Raw genomic sequence first — 14828 nt, forward strand, 5'->3', positions numbered from 1 at the left:
GTGGTATTCACTGAAATTAGGAATGCCTTTTATTTGTTTACTTAGAGACAAATATTATTGGGAATTTACTTAATGGATGTAGCTAGGTGAATAAAAATAATTTTGGCCTGCTCAGAAGTCCTTGTCGCGATTCAGAAAGGGAAGTTTGGACAACAGAAAACAAAAAATATTTGAGAAAAGCACTAAACTTAAAAAGAAAAAAAAGTATGCTTTAATGTTAAAATATGACGTTCATAATGTAAAATGAATTATGAAATATTTTCCCTGAATAGCAGATCTTAACATGTAGCCTTGGGCTTAAACTAATAGATATCAGTGGATGTGGATTTCAACTATTTACAGAACAAAAAATGCACTTCTGGTTCATGACCAGAATACCACTACTGCAAGAAAAGTTAATAAAAGTGAAACAAAAATAAATGAAAATAAGCTAATTACAGTTCATCACAGGCAATGTCTGCTGCAGAGCTGTAATATCAAAATATTTTTTTATTTTATTTAAGTCCTGTTTAAGGTTACATTTTTTACTGCATTTGTCTAAATAAAAAAAAAAATCATTTTTCTTATCAGCATATTTCTCCTCTTTTAGCCTGCTACTCTAATACTAATCTCAGGTGTTTCAGTCTTCCCATTGAAAAAATAATGCCTGTTTAATTTAATTTCCTGCCAATTTTATAGTACCTACAATGACAGAAGTTTAGAACAGTAGAAATATGTGATTTGAATAGGGAAAAGAGTTGTGTGGGTTGAAACTATTCATGCAGAATAGGAATCATTCATTAATATTTTGTTTGTCTTCCAACAAGCTTCCAGCAATTAAGAACGAATAGAAAGAAAAGGATAATGACATGTTGTATCAAAATTCAAGCGCTAAAGAAACACTTTGAATTTATGTGATCAGTTGATGCATCTCTTCTGCCTGTTTTTCAGATCTACCCTATACACACCTCAGAGTCACTGTATTAGTCTTACAATTTTCTTGACATTGATTGACTTTCTGAAGCTAACAGGAATTATAATATTATTTAGGCCTGACTCATCACCTTTGCTTTTAGTGCTCGGTACAAACAGAAAATACAGACATTCCATTGAAACTTAAGAGAAACCTCCTTTACTGTTAGAGTTGAAAAACTGCAGAACATCTTGCTCAGAAAGGCCATGGAGTCTCCATTCTTGAAGATCCTAAAAACCCAAGTGATCAGATCCCTAAGAAAAGTGCTCTAGCCAACTCTACTTTGAGCACAAGAGTTGGACTAGATGATTTTTGGCTAGCCCTTGGGCCACCTTAAACTCCTGATAATACCCCAAAATATCACACATTGTTAAAGTGGAAAGTCATCTGATTTAAAAGTCAGGGAAAAATAAGAACCTTAATTCCTAATGTTCCAGGGTAATGTTCCTTGGGTAATGTCCATGCCAATGACGGATAAACTGGTAGAAATATGTGTAGAAATATAGCTTGCTTTGGCTTGCTATACTAAACATGCTACTATATGGTTTAGGCTAAACTTTTTATGCTCCTCTACATGTTAAGTTGTATTTTACATTTGATTAAAATGTTTTCAGTCCTTATGGTTTTGCAATGTAGGCATTGTGACCACAGGAAGGCTTGGAAGCCTTACTGTTTTTGTCCGAGTGTTAAGTAGTTAAGATAGTTATACTTTAGTGTGCACATTTTGTACACAGAATAAGTTGTGAAGTAATTGGCTTAGAAATGGTTGATGGTTGCAAGTTTAGTTCTCTAAACAATTAAACATAAAAAAGGTTTACTTTGGCATCCTGCTACTACAGGATGTTTTTGAACAATGTTTATAATGTTGATAGCAACTGATATACAGAAACTATGAAAGAATATAATCCAAGAGCAGTGTGTGAAATATCAGGAATTACAATGCAAAACTTCAAACTTTGGGATTTTTGAACAATGTTTATAATGTTGATAGCAACTGATATACAGAAACTATGAAAGAATATAATCCAAGAGCAGTGTGAAATATCAGGAATTACAATGCAAAACTTCAAACTTTGGGATATGAAGAAAAATATCTATCATAATGGTGAAAAAGTGCCACAATTAAGCCTTGTGGAGATATATGGATATATTGCTTTTTACCAAGTCTAGCCAAACTCTGTCCCTAATGTCAACCTTCAAAACTAGGGTTCTTCATGTATTGAAAATATAATTTTAGTTTCCATCTTGGATAGGGATGAATTATTTAATTCGGGTTAAGATAAACTCTGAGCTCTAGTAACTTATTCTGTTGTACAGTTACTATAGATAGCAGGAAGTGTATGTTTTTGGCATTGCAGTGTTTTTTATTCTATGGATGAGTGGAAAGGAAACTATCTCATTTAAGTAATACAGATGAAACAAGGATGAAATAAAGATTTATCACTGAGGTATAATGCAAAGGCATATCTTTTTGCCCCAGGATCTGATACAATTAGGAAGAACTCCATATGCTGTTCTCAGAAAAGATGGTATCAGTTTTCTGAGGGTGAAAATCATCAAACCTACAGTCTTCTTATTAAACTTACTGTCTTCTTACTAAACCTGAATATTGTAAGTCCCTACCAAAGGACTAATAAAGGTTTAATGTTGCTTTTTTGCTGGGATAGACAAATTGAACAATTGTGGACTTTGGGTAAAAGTTACTCAAGCATTTTGATTCACAGTGGTGGTAGACACAGCTGCCTTAATGTTGTGCATTGAAAATCAATAAAACTTAACATAACCCTGTCCCCTCATAGGTTGGTGCCTTAATTTGTCAGCACTCAGATGACGCATTGCAGCTGACCTGAAGCTGCCCCCTAAACTCAATCAACCTAGAAGAAAACAAGTCCCTGAATAAGGCAGGGAAAGGCTGCATTCAAACCCAAGCAAAGACCTCAGCCAACCCTGTTCACGCTTAGATCCAGACACACCGCTGGCCAGAGAGCTGGGTGGAGAGAGCTCCCATCCAATCAGCTACCCGAGCCCAGGAAATCCAAAACCCCTATGAAAAGGGCATCCAGATTAAACTCATTGCTTTTTGCTGAGGACTCAGTGCTGTGGAGGCCTGTGGGTCTGCTGGACTTCCTGGGGCTATGCCCTGGAAGAACATCCCGGAGAACTTTAACCTCTCCCATGGACTCCTGTGACATGCTGTCAACCCACCCCAGTGCCACTCCCCCTGTGGGCCCACTGGCTGTTCAACTGCCTGTTAACCACATATGGTCAAGGTTCTAGCAGTTTCTTTGTACCCTGTCTATTCACCCTTGTGTTTCCCTATTGGTCACTGTAATCCTTTTCCTGCTCACACCTTCAGGTGATTGATTGTTGCTGTTGCCTCCACCCCTGTTTACCAGTATATAGTCCTGGACCCTCTAGCTCTCCCTGTCTTTGTCCCTGGACCCTTTCAGCACGTACATGAAATAAACTGCCACTGTAAACCTATACAAAGACCCTTCCTGCTTCTGCCATCTTAGATAAGCAGCTGCTGCATGTGAGTGTGGTGTTTGCTGCGTGCTTGGTGGAGTGCTCTCCTCGAGGGGATGCTTCAGGAAGGTTGCAGCAATCCACCATCTGCCCGTGCTGCAACGTCGCGTCAATGTGTCTGTCACCAACGCACAACTCCACAAAACACCTGGAAATTTATTGTGTCCATTTTTCTGAGAAATTACTGGTGTAATTTTATAAATAGCCGAACAAAATTTAGTATATCCTCTATCTTCGCTTGTTAAAGTGGAGCTTACTATCCTTATTTTTTTCATGGCAATAAATACATAAGAAGACCAGCATTTTACCAATAACTTTTTGTAAACAGTAATGTTGGCATTTATAATTTTTCAGTCTTGTCTGTTTTACTAATATGCAGTTTTACGTGAAACCACAACTGTTTTACAGATATAAATGAAGATTAGAGTATATGAAGAAATTTCTTGGTTTTGGAGGGGTCTTATTGCATTGATAGAAACTACTGCATAAGTAGTACTTATTATGTATTAGTATTCTAGTGTTCATAACTGAGTTCTTAGGGATTTAAACTCATTTAATGTAAATGCTCTTATTAGTAACAATCCAAGGACTGTTATGAGTTTCATAAACAGTATCATGTACATGCATATACAGGGTTTTTTCAGAGGCATTTTAGAGCACCCCCATACTGCTGTGTTTTTATCAAATTTATCTCTAAGATGTCCTAGTTTTTTGGGTGTAAAAATAAGGTGCCATAATTCATTTAGCCCAAATATTCCAAGTATATAAAAATTCAGTATCTTTTATAACTGATAGTTCTGCTCTGACAAATGTTTACCCAGATTATACTGTCCTAACTACATGGTAATTTGCATATCAGAGATGATGACATGTGGGAAAGTCAACTGCAATACAGATATTTAATTTTTTTTTGTTCTTGAAATTCTTTATGTTAATCACATGGAGTGTTTCTAACTATGCAAGTAACAGACATATATTATAATCCAAGTCTATTTCTTTTTATTGGAAAAGGACAGGCCATGATGTTATTCCATGAGGCTGGAGGCATTCAAAATTTGCAATGCATTTGACTGAGTAGGTCTGGCTCTCAGAGGTAATGCAATAGAAAGGTCAGATTTCTGATGTTTATACTGAAAGTAGAAGTGTAATAAATCCTGCAAAATAACCATTAACATGCACATCATTCTTTCAGAAAGAATTTTATCGTCATTATGTCATTCTCATTGATATTCTGTGGAAAGGACTCTACTGAACTGAATACTCTGTGTGTTAGTTTTGGGTTAGATAATTCCTATTCAGTACAGCACTTAGGAGAAAAACAAGATTAACACCCATATCTGTTTAAATACTATTATTAATAACTTAGTAAAAGTACATCACATTTCTTGTAGTTTCAAGGATATGTAGTGATTTTCTTAGGGAATTTTCAGCCTCAGCTATAAAACAGTCAAACTTTGCATCTGTCACATCTCTTCCCTACATGCCAATTAGGTAAGGCATATAACTTTCAAAGAATATCTGAAAATGAACAGGATGCTCCTGAATCTTTTATAGCTTGTTCCAGAGCTTATTTTAGATAACTTTGCTATTACACTTGTGGTAGCCACAGATGTGATAAAAAGGTGTTCTCTTCTTGTGATCTAGTTGAGTCTGATTTCCAAGAAATCTGTAAGAAATGGAACATAAAGTTCCAAATATTTGATGGCTTCTTTTTTTTCTAATTCCCATTTTAAGTTACATCACTGCTCTTGCAGGAACTGTAGATGATGCAAAGTCCTTCTGCTGTTGAGGAATACAGTCAGTGCAGGTAGCTTGGTGAGCAGCTGCAGTGGGAGCTCTGGGTGTTGGGAGCCCCAGGCAAGAAGTTATGGATCTCTAACCCTTTGCATAATAAAGGGAATGGGGACCTGTGCCCATCCAGGTGACCAGACACTCAGAGACAGGGCAGAAGCTGAAGAGCCCAAGAGTTCCATGTGCTTAGAGTATGGAAGTATAAAGCCCAGGATTTTCTCTGTTCAGAGTCCCTCCTCAGAGGTACCAGCTCAAGCTGTTAATTTTTTATATGGTTATTGCATCAAGACTAAATTATTTCAAGGATTGAGACATCTGAGACTCTGCAATAGGAAATTTAGGATCGAGCCAGTAAGGAAACATGGTTTGACTGTGTGAGTTTGATGTGTGTAGATGCCAAAAGGCCTCTCTCCCAGCTCAGCTGATCCAAATGTGACTGCCAGAATAGTATGATATTCAGGAATAATCTATGGGATGTTCTAAGTGAATTCAAATCTCTAAAATTCACAGTTTGTGTCATTGGCCCATAATTAACAATTGATGTATAGTTACAGATTACAGCATCTCATTGCATGAAGTTTTGGTCCACCAGTTACAGCAAAGTATTTCTGGTAACTATCACCTGTTTAAACTTTTAATCTGCTCATGCCAGGAAGGTTTAACATTATATTTGTTGTCCAGCCTGTCTACCATCAGCTCTAACTACCTTGGTATCTTCAAAATTTTGTACCCTCAAAAGAATTTTGTACCTTCAAAATGCAACTACCTCCACCTATCCCTCTACTTGTAAACCTGATGTGGACTTCTCTTCTTCAGGGCTTGTGTGAGTGGTTGCAGCTGCTGTTTTCTCCCTTCTGGCCTGAATATATATTTCCATCCTATAGTCACTACAGTTGCCAGTGGGAGTGATGTATGCCTATGTCTCAATCTAGCATAGGGATTGAAACAAATCTAAATCCAAAGGACAGCACTATCAGACACCCCATTTTAAACACAGGAAAATTTGTGTGTTGTCTTACAAAAATAATCTACTGGTGTTTTTTCAGAAGGTGCTTACTATTATAACAAACATTGTTCTGCAGTTCTCTAAATGTATCATTAAATTATTTTAAATGTATTATTGCTGCTTGAGAGTAGTTTAAATCCTAAGAGAATCCCCTTACTTCTCACTGAAAATCCTGCATGTCCTCAGCATCCTCTGAAATGTGAAGGATTGACTCTTCCATTTCCTGGGATTCTCATTGGTGCCAGGGTTCAGCATGTAGGCTTCCAGAGCAACAGCAATATCTGTCATTTTGAATGAATACAAATCTCTAACAATCCATGTTTGTACAGTCCCAGTGGAAGCGTGTTGTGTCAGCTGTGCTTGCGGTACTTTAAAGGCTTTATTAAGTCAGCTGGCAACACACCCTGTCTCCAGGCGCTGGCTTTTATGGCAAAGGACCTAAGAGACTTTTTTTGTCCCTTTCCTTTTTTTTTTTCCTCCTTTTTTCCCCCCTCCTTTCCCATGTTAACAGGTAGTGATTTTATAGAAATCTTATGGGTGTATTGCTATGTTCATAATACCCACAATATAGTCCACAGATGAGCATCTTTACCCAGCCATACAACCTTACACATACATGTGCACACACTGTCATTTATGCAGTCTGATATTAATTCTGATCAACTTATTACTACTGATTGATAAAGAACTGTACAAAATTTATAAATAATTATAACCAGCTCTCTTAGCCCATGTAGCCATTTGAAAGGAGGTTATGATAAACTGTCTGAAGGTTCTGACCACGTATTACTGTAAAATTCCATGCATACTCTGTCCAGTGGCCTTTTATGTAAGAACTGTACTTTCTGTTTGCTTTAATGTAGACAAAAATTGCTTGATTGGTAAATGTTAAAATATTAGTTTGCTTAAGTCATGTTTTGAGAATCAGTTGTCCAAAGAGTGAACTTTGCAGTGACATTCAGACTCTTTTCTCTTGCAGCCGTTTCGTAGAGTGACGTTTTCTGTTGTGAGTCAGCCTCAGGACCCGCATCAAGGGTCATTGCAGAGTTGCTATGACAGCGGTCTGGAGGAGTCAGAAACACCAAGCAGTAAGAGTTCATCAGGGCCAAGACTGGGTGCCCTTCCACTCCCAGAGGACAACTACGAAAGGACTACGCCGGATGGCAGTGTTGGTGAGGCAGAGCATATGGAAAATGGTAGGGGCAAACACAACATTCACACACATAATCTCACTAGCAAGGGATACTAAGTAGACTTTGGAAAGGTCAGTCCAAAAACATAAATAAATACATTAAATAGTTAAGATTGAAATAATTTGATTTTAAAGTTTGTTAAAATGCAGGTGTACAAAATAATGGAACATAACACCACTAATTAAAACAGCTGGTTTTTTTACATTACTTAAAATCTATACTGCAGAAACAGTTAAAACACTGAAAAAAATATCAGTAGAGGTCTGGGGAAATGGTAATTGAATAAAATTATATACGTTTCATTTTAGATAAAAGACCATAAAGGACATATATATCCTCATCTCCTTCCATTTTTGACTCAAAACCTACTTAGGAAATTTCACAGAATGTGATATATACAGCATTAGGAAAAGAAAATAGTATTTTAAAACCCCACTCTAGAGAATTCTCTTTTCCCCAAAAATGTTGTATAGACAGTTTTCAAAATAAAACACAATGTCAGGTCCATTCTTCATTATTCAGAATAGAAGAATATTACTTTCCTTTTCTTCACATTTTATTTTGGACAACATTTTACAACATTTCATTTAAATTCAGGGCCCATTTAAGTAGAAGGGGAAAATGTTAAATAATTATTTATTCCATAGTAATTCTCCTACTATTAAAAACCAAAAAAAAAGTTAATATTAGTCTCAGGTTGGGTTGTTTTTTCTTTCTATCTAAAACTATTCAGGATTAAAAAGCCACAAAGACTTATTCATTTTGAAATGTATTTTATAAAACAGGAATATTTCACTGTTCTCCATTTTTTGGCCTTGATCTAAAGTTTTATGAAGTCAGAGACTGACTTCATTGTATTTTCATTGGCCCATAAACAACAAAATAAATTAATACGTGTCAAACATTTCTTTGATAACCAAAGAAATAACGGATTTTCTAATTTAATTGTAAAAGGTGGGTACATGCAAGAAGGGTGGTGTATTTTTTTGTTATAGAATGAATTAATTAGTTTGGCTAAGTGCATGTTAGTTTTTCAGAGATTGCAATACTGAATAATTGTTCTTGGGGTTTTGTCTTACCTGAGATAGACATGTCAACCCATTAAAACTATGTTATTTTTCATGGTAAGATATTTCCAAATCTAGTGTGTATTGCTGAAGAATGGCTACAGCAGTCTACATATGCTTGAACTGTATATCCCAATAGAAAAAAAGTCAATTGACTAAAAAGGAAGACAGTATTATTCATCTAAAGTTATATCAGATTATGTATGTTTATACATTTGCATTTATATATTTTCCTTGGTTGTTTATATGAATCTGTTTGATTACATTTCATTTTTCTGGGGATGTGGTAAGGGGAAAAAGTGATAATGGTATTCCTGGAAAAAATGTCAGAAAAAAAGCTTGTAGAGTTTGTACCTAAATTGGGCTGATTATTTTATTGTCTGTTTTGTAGTGAGATTTTGTGGTTAGGATGATTAATTAAACAACTTGTCAATTCCCTTGGAAATCCAGCAATGCAGAAAATTTGTAGAGTGAAATTCTGAATTCAGAAAGTATTTTAACGTAGAATATGCATGATCCACGCTGGAGAAACTGTAGAATCAAAAATTAATATAATTCTTAATGTATTTGGTAGACAATGAAAAAGAAAATCACACTAACTGAAGTGCAACTGAAAACAAAAAGTGCTTGAGCAATGTCATAAGATAAAGCAAAATAATTTTTCATAATGATGCAAAAACTGGAATTGCACTCTAATAACTAAAATATTTTACATGCTTCTTTTTTTGAAAATAGTTTATTTTATATTTGGTAGGATAAATTTCTTGGATTTGGTTTTGAAAATAGTATTTTAAAATTAATGGATAGAAACATAGAGGTAGATAAACACATTAGTTCATGCTGAATGAACAAAAAGTCACCAGTAAAAAAAAATTGCCTGGTAATACATGCATAGAATCAGGATTTCCTCCTTCTTCATAAAACCTTGAACAAGACCTTTAAAAGCTGGGTGATATTGTGGTGAAAATTACACTGTACAGATTTCTGGATTTTGCTGTCACATTTTAAAGACAAGATTTCAACAGTGGCACGTCATCTACCTCCAGAAATTCATGTTAACAATAATCTATAAATAATGATGGATCCGGATGGAATGTACTTTTTTTCCTTCATACATTTATTACCAGATATTTGAGTAAGATTTTTCTGTCATATGATTCTTAAGTCCACTTGCATTTTAACGACTGAATTGTTCAAATTCTGATAATGTAGTCTTCAATATTAATGGATCATTCTGACAGAAATAGAATTGAAATTGAAGTCTGTCAAGCGTTCATTTGTCACATTTAATTGGAATCTAGGTAATCTGCAGTGTTTGGCTAGGTTAGGTTTTAATCAGGATTTATACTGGATTTTTATGAAGATTTTTCATGGAAACAGCAGTTTGGAAATGATCTTGGTTATTAATTTTTACTTCAAATATTTACCATTTAATTTCAGTTGGTGTGAAACAATGCAGTTATAACTAATTGCATTGGATTTCCTTTCATTTCAGAATTTGAAATAATAATCTTCAGCACAGTACATGAAACCTTCCAATGTTTCCTCCTTTTTTATTTTTTTAAGCCTAGATGACTAAGGAAAACAAGTAATCTTTATAGCTATTGCAAATTAAAAAGGTTCAGCTCACAGGCAGAGTATATAAGAAATTCAACTTTCTATTTGCTGTTAAGAGTTTCTTTACATTTTCTTGGTTGAGAATAAAACACTGCAAAAGTGAAAAAATGGATAAGGGGGGTTGATTTTCTTAGAATATGATGAACATTGCCCACCAGCCTACATGACTGTCAGATGTAGATTGAAGTTTTATTCTGCTGATTAGCTGTGGTGTCAGATGTGGGAGAAAAAAAAAAAAAAAAAGAAAGAAAAAAAATGCTAGCAGATTGACTGTGAAAATTCAGTATGCAAAGATCTTGTTAATTAGTAAAATCTGCAGAACCAAAAGTAACTTCTGAGTTAATTTATCCCCTGCCCTTGGAGCTTTCCTTGCAAAGAAATTCTGCTCGTATGTGCAGCCTTTTCTGATTTTGCTGTTAGAATGGTACTGTCTTAATGTAAATTGCACAATAATTTTCTGAAGAACATTTCCATTACATTCATATTTGTATATCAAGGGCAAATACATTACCATGCTAAATTAGTTTCCTGGTCTTTTGTCATAGCTTTCTAGTTCTGACCATGCCTAATACATCTCAGAAGAAAATTTTGAAAAAACTCTGAGTCAGAAATTTCCAGAATTACTTCTCCTCCTGACCCCAACAGTTAATAGTCAGCATGTGATTTTCTAAATAATAATAATAATAATAACAGTACTAAAACCCCACTAATTTGCCACAAGACAAGTTACCGGCCTGAAGAATTTCAACAGTGAAATCCTCTGAAGGCTAACAAAAATGTTTGGGGTTTGGTTTTCTTAAATTCTTATTTAACTATTTAGTGTCTATTCCTTTTCGTTATGAAGAAGAGCATGGAAGCATTCTATTTTAGTTTTCAAGTACTATGGATTGTTATGTTTCCTTATAGTTTACCTTCCCTCTGAATTATAAAGCTTCCTAGGTTATAAATATTCTTCTAGCAAAGGTAGGGATAGCTGAAGATGTATTCTCAAAATCTGAAGAATGGACAAGACATCTTTTTCATACTAGTTTCTGTGTTATTAATTACAGATATGATCTTTAAATGGAGCTTCCATTGTTCTGTTTCATTTCTCTTCACCTGGTTCTATAAGGTCTCTCTCATGTTTCTTGCAACTCTCAGAAATATTTCATTATATTCCTTCTCCCTACCCCCTGATTTCTGCATACCTACAGTTTATTTATGCATGTAGCAGCCTAATCAGTTTTATTTTTTTTGTTTAATTTAGCTAGAGGACCTGCAGTGGTGAAACTGCAGCACTGCAGGTTATGGCTTGTATGATCTTCCCTCGAGATTTGTTTCCATGCAGTCCTAATTAAACTGTGTGCCACACCTGAGATACCTGCCTTAAAGCTGGCTCAGGTACTTCTACATGAACATGTCTTTGATCTGCAGCACAGAATGCTGGGTTAGCCCGTGTTTCAATATCAAATAGGGCTGGAGAGGAGCAGTTGTCTCTGTGAAAGAAGGAAAATAAAGGAATGGTTTACAGATTCCATTTTTGCAGGGGGAAATGGAGTAAAGAAAGATTAAGTGACATGTCTGAAGTCACAGATAAAGTAAGGAGAAGAGCTTAAAAAGGAGCTCAGAAGTTTTGTGATTCAGTTACTTGACTCCCACAAAGAAATCAGTAGATAAATTACTCTCTGACTGACACATGAAATAAAAGCCAGGGAAGAGAAGTGCATTACCTTGGTTCACATAGTCTGATAATATGCTCTGTTTTCAATTACAATTTCAGATTTAGACTGCAAGAGTCAAAGTTCCACCATCAGTATAAAAAAGGGGTTCATAACGTACAGAAGGATGAAAATGTGAAGTAAATTTTGACAATTAATACGTATAATTAATTTTATCTATAAGAGCATTCTCTCACTTTTGCTTGTGAAATAGATTCTTAATCTGTTCTCTGGACCAAAGTGTGAGGAAAAGAATAAATTAATTTAGAGAACTCATGTTTACAGAATCTATTTTTCCTTTACCTTTTTGTTGTGCAAATAACACAGCTTAATGTTCTTGGAGACTTAACTGTCCTTATTGTATAATGGCAAACAGACACTCATTGACTTATTTCAGAGAATGACTGCATTTTTGCAGTTCCCATTATTTTCAAATGTTCTTTCCTCTTGAATTCAGGTCCTAAAATTGCATGAGAATAATTTTGTTTTAAAATTGTGTCGTGAAAATGTTGATGTAAGTAGTCCATCTGAGAGGCAGTAAAGGCTTTCAATGTAATGATTACACAGTAACCATTCCTTTTTTGTTTGGTTCGTTTCTTTTTATTCTGTCATGGCTGCTGTCTCTACATTTTCTTAAATATCACTCTGCATGCATGAACCCAAAATACAAGAAAGTACTGCAAAATTATTATATAATACAAATACATAAGAATTCTTACCCTTGTTTCTGATGAATCTTAACCTATAATTAGGCATATGATGAATTTTGGATTCTGTAACACTAGCAACATACATGGGTAATGTTTTGGACCACATACATATTCAGTGATGAATGATATCTTGAACCAGTTTTTTTTGAGAATACAGCATTCTGATAAGATCTGTGAAAAGAGATTTTATGAGGGAAAAAAAAAAAAAAAGCCTGGCTTGTAAGACAGAAGACAAACTGTGCTGGAATCCCTGATACAGCAGTGCAGTCTTATGTAAGGCAAGGAACCTGTCTGGGAAGAATATTGACTGCTTTTCTCCTTGATTTTTTACCATTTCTAATCTTTTACTGTGTTCCTTTATCTCACCTTACCCTGTATGTCTGCGAATTTTTTCAACAGAGGAACAAGGTTGATAATATATATGCACAATAATACTTTAACTTTGAAAACTATATTGTGCCTGTACGTTAGGTACTTGTATTTTGAAGTGTTATGCATATATACTTCTAATAGAAATGAGGGAAATATACTTTGTGTTAAATTCCTAATGCTGATATATATTTTTATATATTAACTATTCTATGTTAACATCGTACTTCAAATCCACTGTGCAAAGTAAAGCCCCAAATATAATGAGAAATATCTCTCATTGAAGACAACAAATAACATTTTTTTATACCTTGTCTATTTTCCTTGAGTGTCCAAAAAATATCAGCAACTTCTCCGTTCTGTTCATGAAGAGTACCTGAGTTTGCTGTGAATGGTTTTCTGCTTGATCAGGATTTTAACTGCTCAGAGAACATATGCTTGGATCTGCTGGAATCAAAGAAAGAATGCATATTTCTGTATTGGAAATCCACCCCCACACATTGGTAGCAAAACAAATTATTCAGCACTTTTCTGATTTTCTGGATAGAACTGTATGTCTCTTCCTGTTCTCTCTTGCTTTCCCATTGTATTTGTTCTAGTTCCTTTTGTGCTGCACAGTGAATAGCACATGCCTTTTTTCGGAAAAATCATCTTGTAGGATTTCTTCCTCCACTCCGGATTTCAGCATCCCGCTCTTAAAAAGAAAATACACACACTAATAACTGTTCACACCACTTTTAAAAATAGCCTATTGATACCAGATAGCTTGAAATGCCATGTACTAAAACTGATTTCTTTTACTACCCTTTAAAAAAGGAACTCCATGTTTACATTCCATCAGTTTTTAACCAATAATTTAATGTGGAGGAAGACTTGGGATTTTTAAAAAAACACACCTGCAGTTATATCAGTTAGGATGCAGCAGGGAAGGAAGGGTTTGTATTTGCCTGTGGGTGTGCACACTTGTACACATCTCAGTGAGTCAGTTCTCACTGCAAATACTCATGAGATCTAGACAGTTGCAGTTATATAACCTGCCTCATCTATGAATTTCAAATCAATTCACTGAGGTGGATATGAACATACTAAACTGACAAGTGGAGAACTAAATGATCAGAAAGTAAAGCAGTATGCCCACTGTCATGCTGTGAATTGATCCAGACATTGTGCACCCCTCAAAAAGTAATAATTTGAACATGAACTTCCAGTCTGATGAAGGTTTTGCAACTGACTTAGTGAAGTTAGGCTTTTGTCCAAGTCTTCCGTGCCAGCTGCCAGCTCAGGCAGCCTCCCACTGATGCAGATTGCAGAACTCCCTTTGATACTGTCGCAGTCCTCAATGTAGATGGAAGGCAAAATGCATTCCAAAATTTAGACTCAAGGAAGAACAGACATCTGGTTTATGAATGGAATATTTAGCAACCTTTGCATCCAAGGCAGGCTTTTTCCTGAAAAAAATCTAATGCAAAGATTCAACGGAAGTTTATTTTTCCTCTGTTCCAATGAGTCCTTTCAACATACTGTATTTCCCAGTTGGCTTTATTTAATCATAGATTCTTTCATTTTCTGGACAACATTAGATCTTTCTACCCCTTCAAATCTTCAAGTATAATGAAGATCCAAAGCATAGGGGTATTTAGTCTTAATTTCATTGAAAAATACTATTTCCTTTATTTGTGGGAGATCTAGGTAATGTATAGGGTCAGACCAAAGATCTTTTGGTGGCCAAAAGAAGGTGCTCAGAAAAAAGTATAGCAGGAAAAATAAACTGATTTGTTTTCCAAGTAGTCTTCTATACATCAACAGTTGGGAATTCTGATTCCCTGAGCTACATAATGTGCATTTAGTAATCTTTATGGATTTACATATTCAAATTTTTCCAGTTTCCATTGCATGCAAC

General features: G+C 35.2%; 1 protein-coding gene across 6 annotated transcripts in view; it reads left to right on the plus strand.

The window, feature by feature from the left end:
• The window catches only part of PCDH7 (protocadherin 7), a 265893-nt gene that overhangs the window by 114867 nt on the left and 136198 nt on the right, over positions 1-14828 (plus strand). For 2 of the 6 annotated variants that reach the window (XM_064711916.1, XM_064711918.1), the window contains one exon: positions 7255-7471. The exons of 1 other annotated variant lie outside the window; for it this stretch is intronic. In XM_064711916.1, the coding sequence (XP_064567986.1) occupies positions 7255-7471 (217 nt within the window). The remainder of the gene's footprint in view (positions 1-7254; positions 7472-14828) is intronic. 3 more of the 6 variants (XM_064711919.1, XM_064711920.1, XM_064711917.1) reach the window with 2 other exon arrangements.

The sequence above is a fragment of the Zonotrichia leucophrys genome, chromosome 4 (assembly GCF_028769735.1).
Source record: "Zonotrichia leucophrys gambelii isolate GWCS_2022_RI chromosome 4, RI_Zleu_2.0, whole genome shotgun sequence".
In the NCBI taxonomy this organism is placed as follows: Eukaryota; Metazoa; Chordata; class Aves; order Passeriformes; family Passerellidae; genus Zonotrichia; species Zonotrichia leucophrys.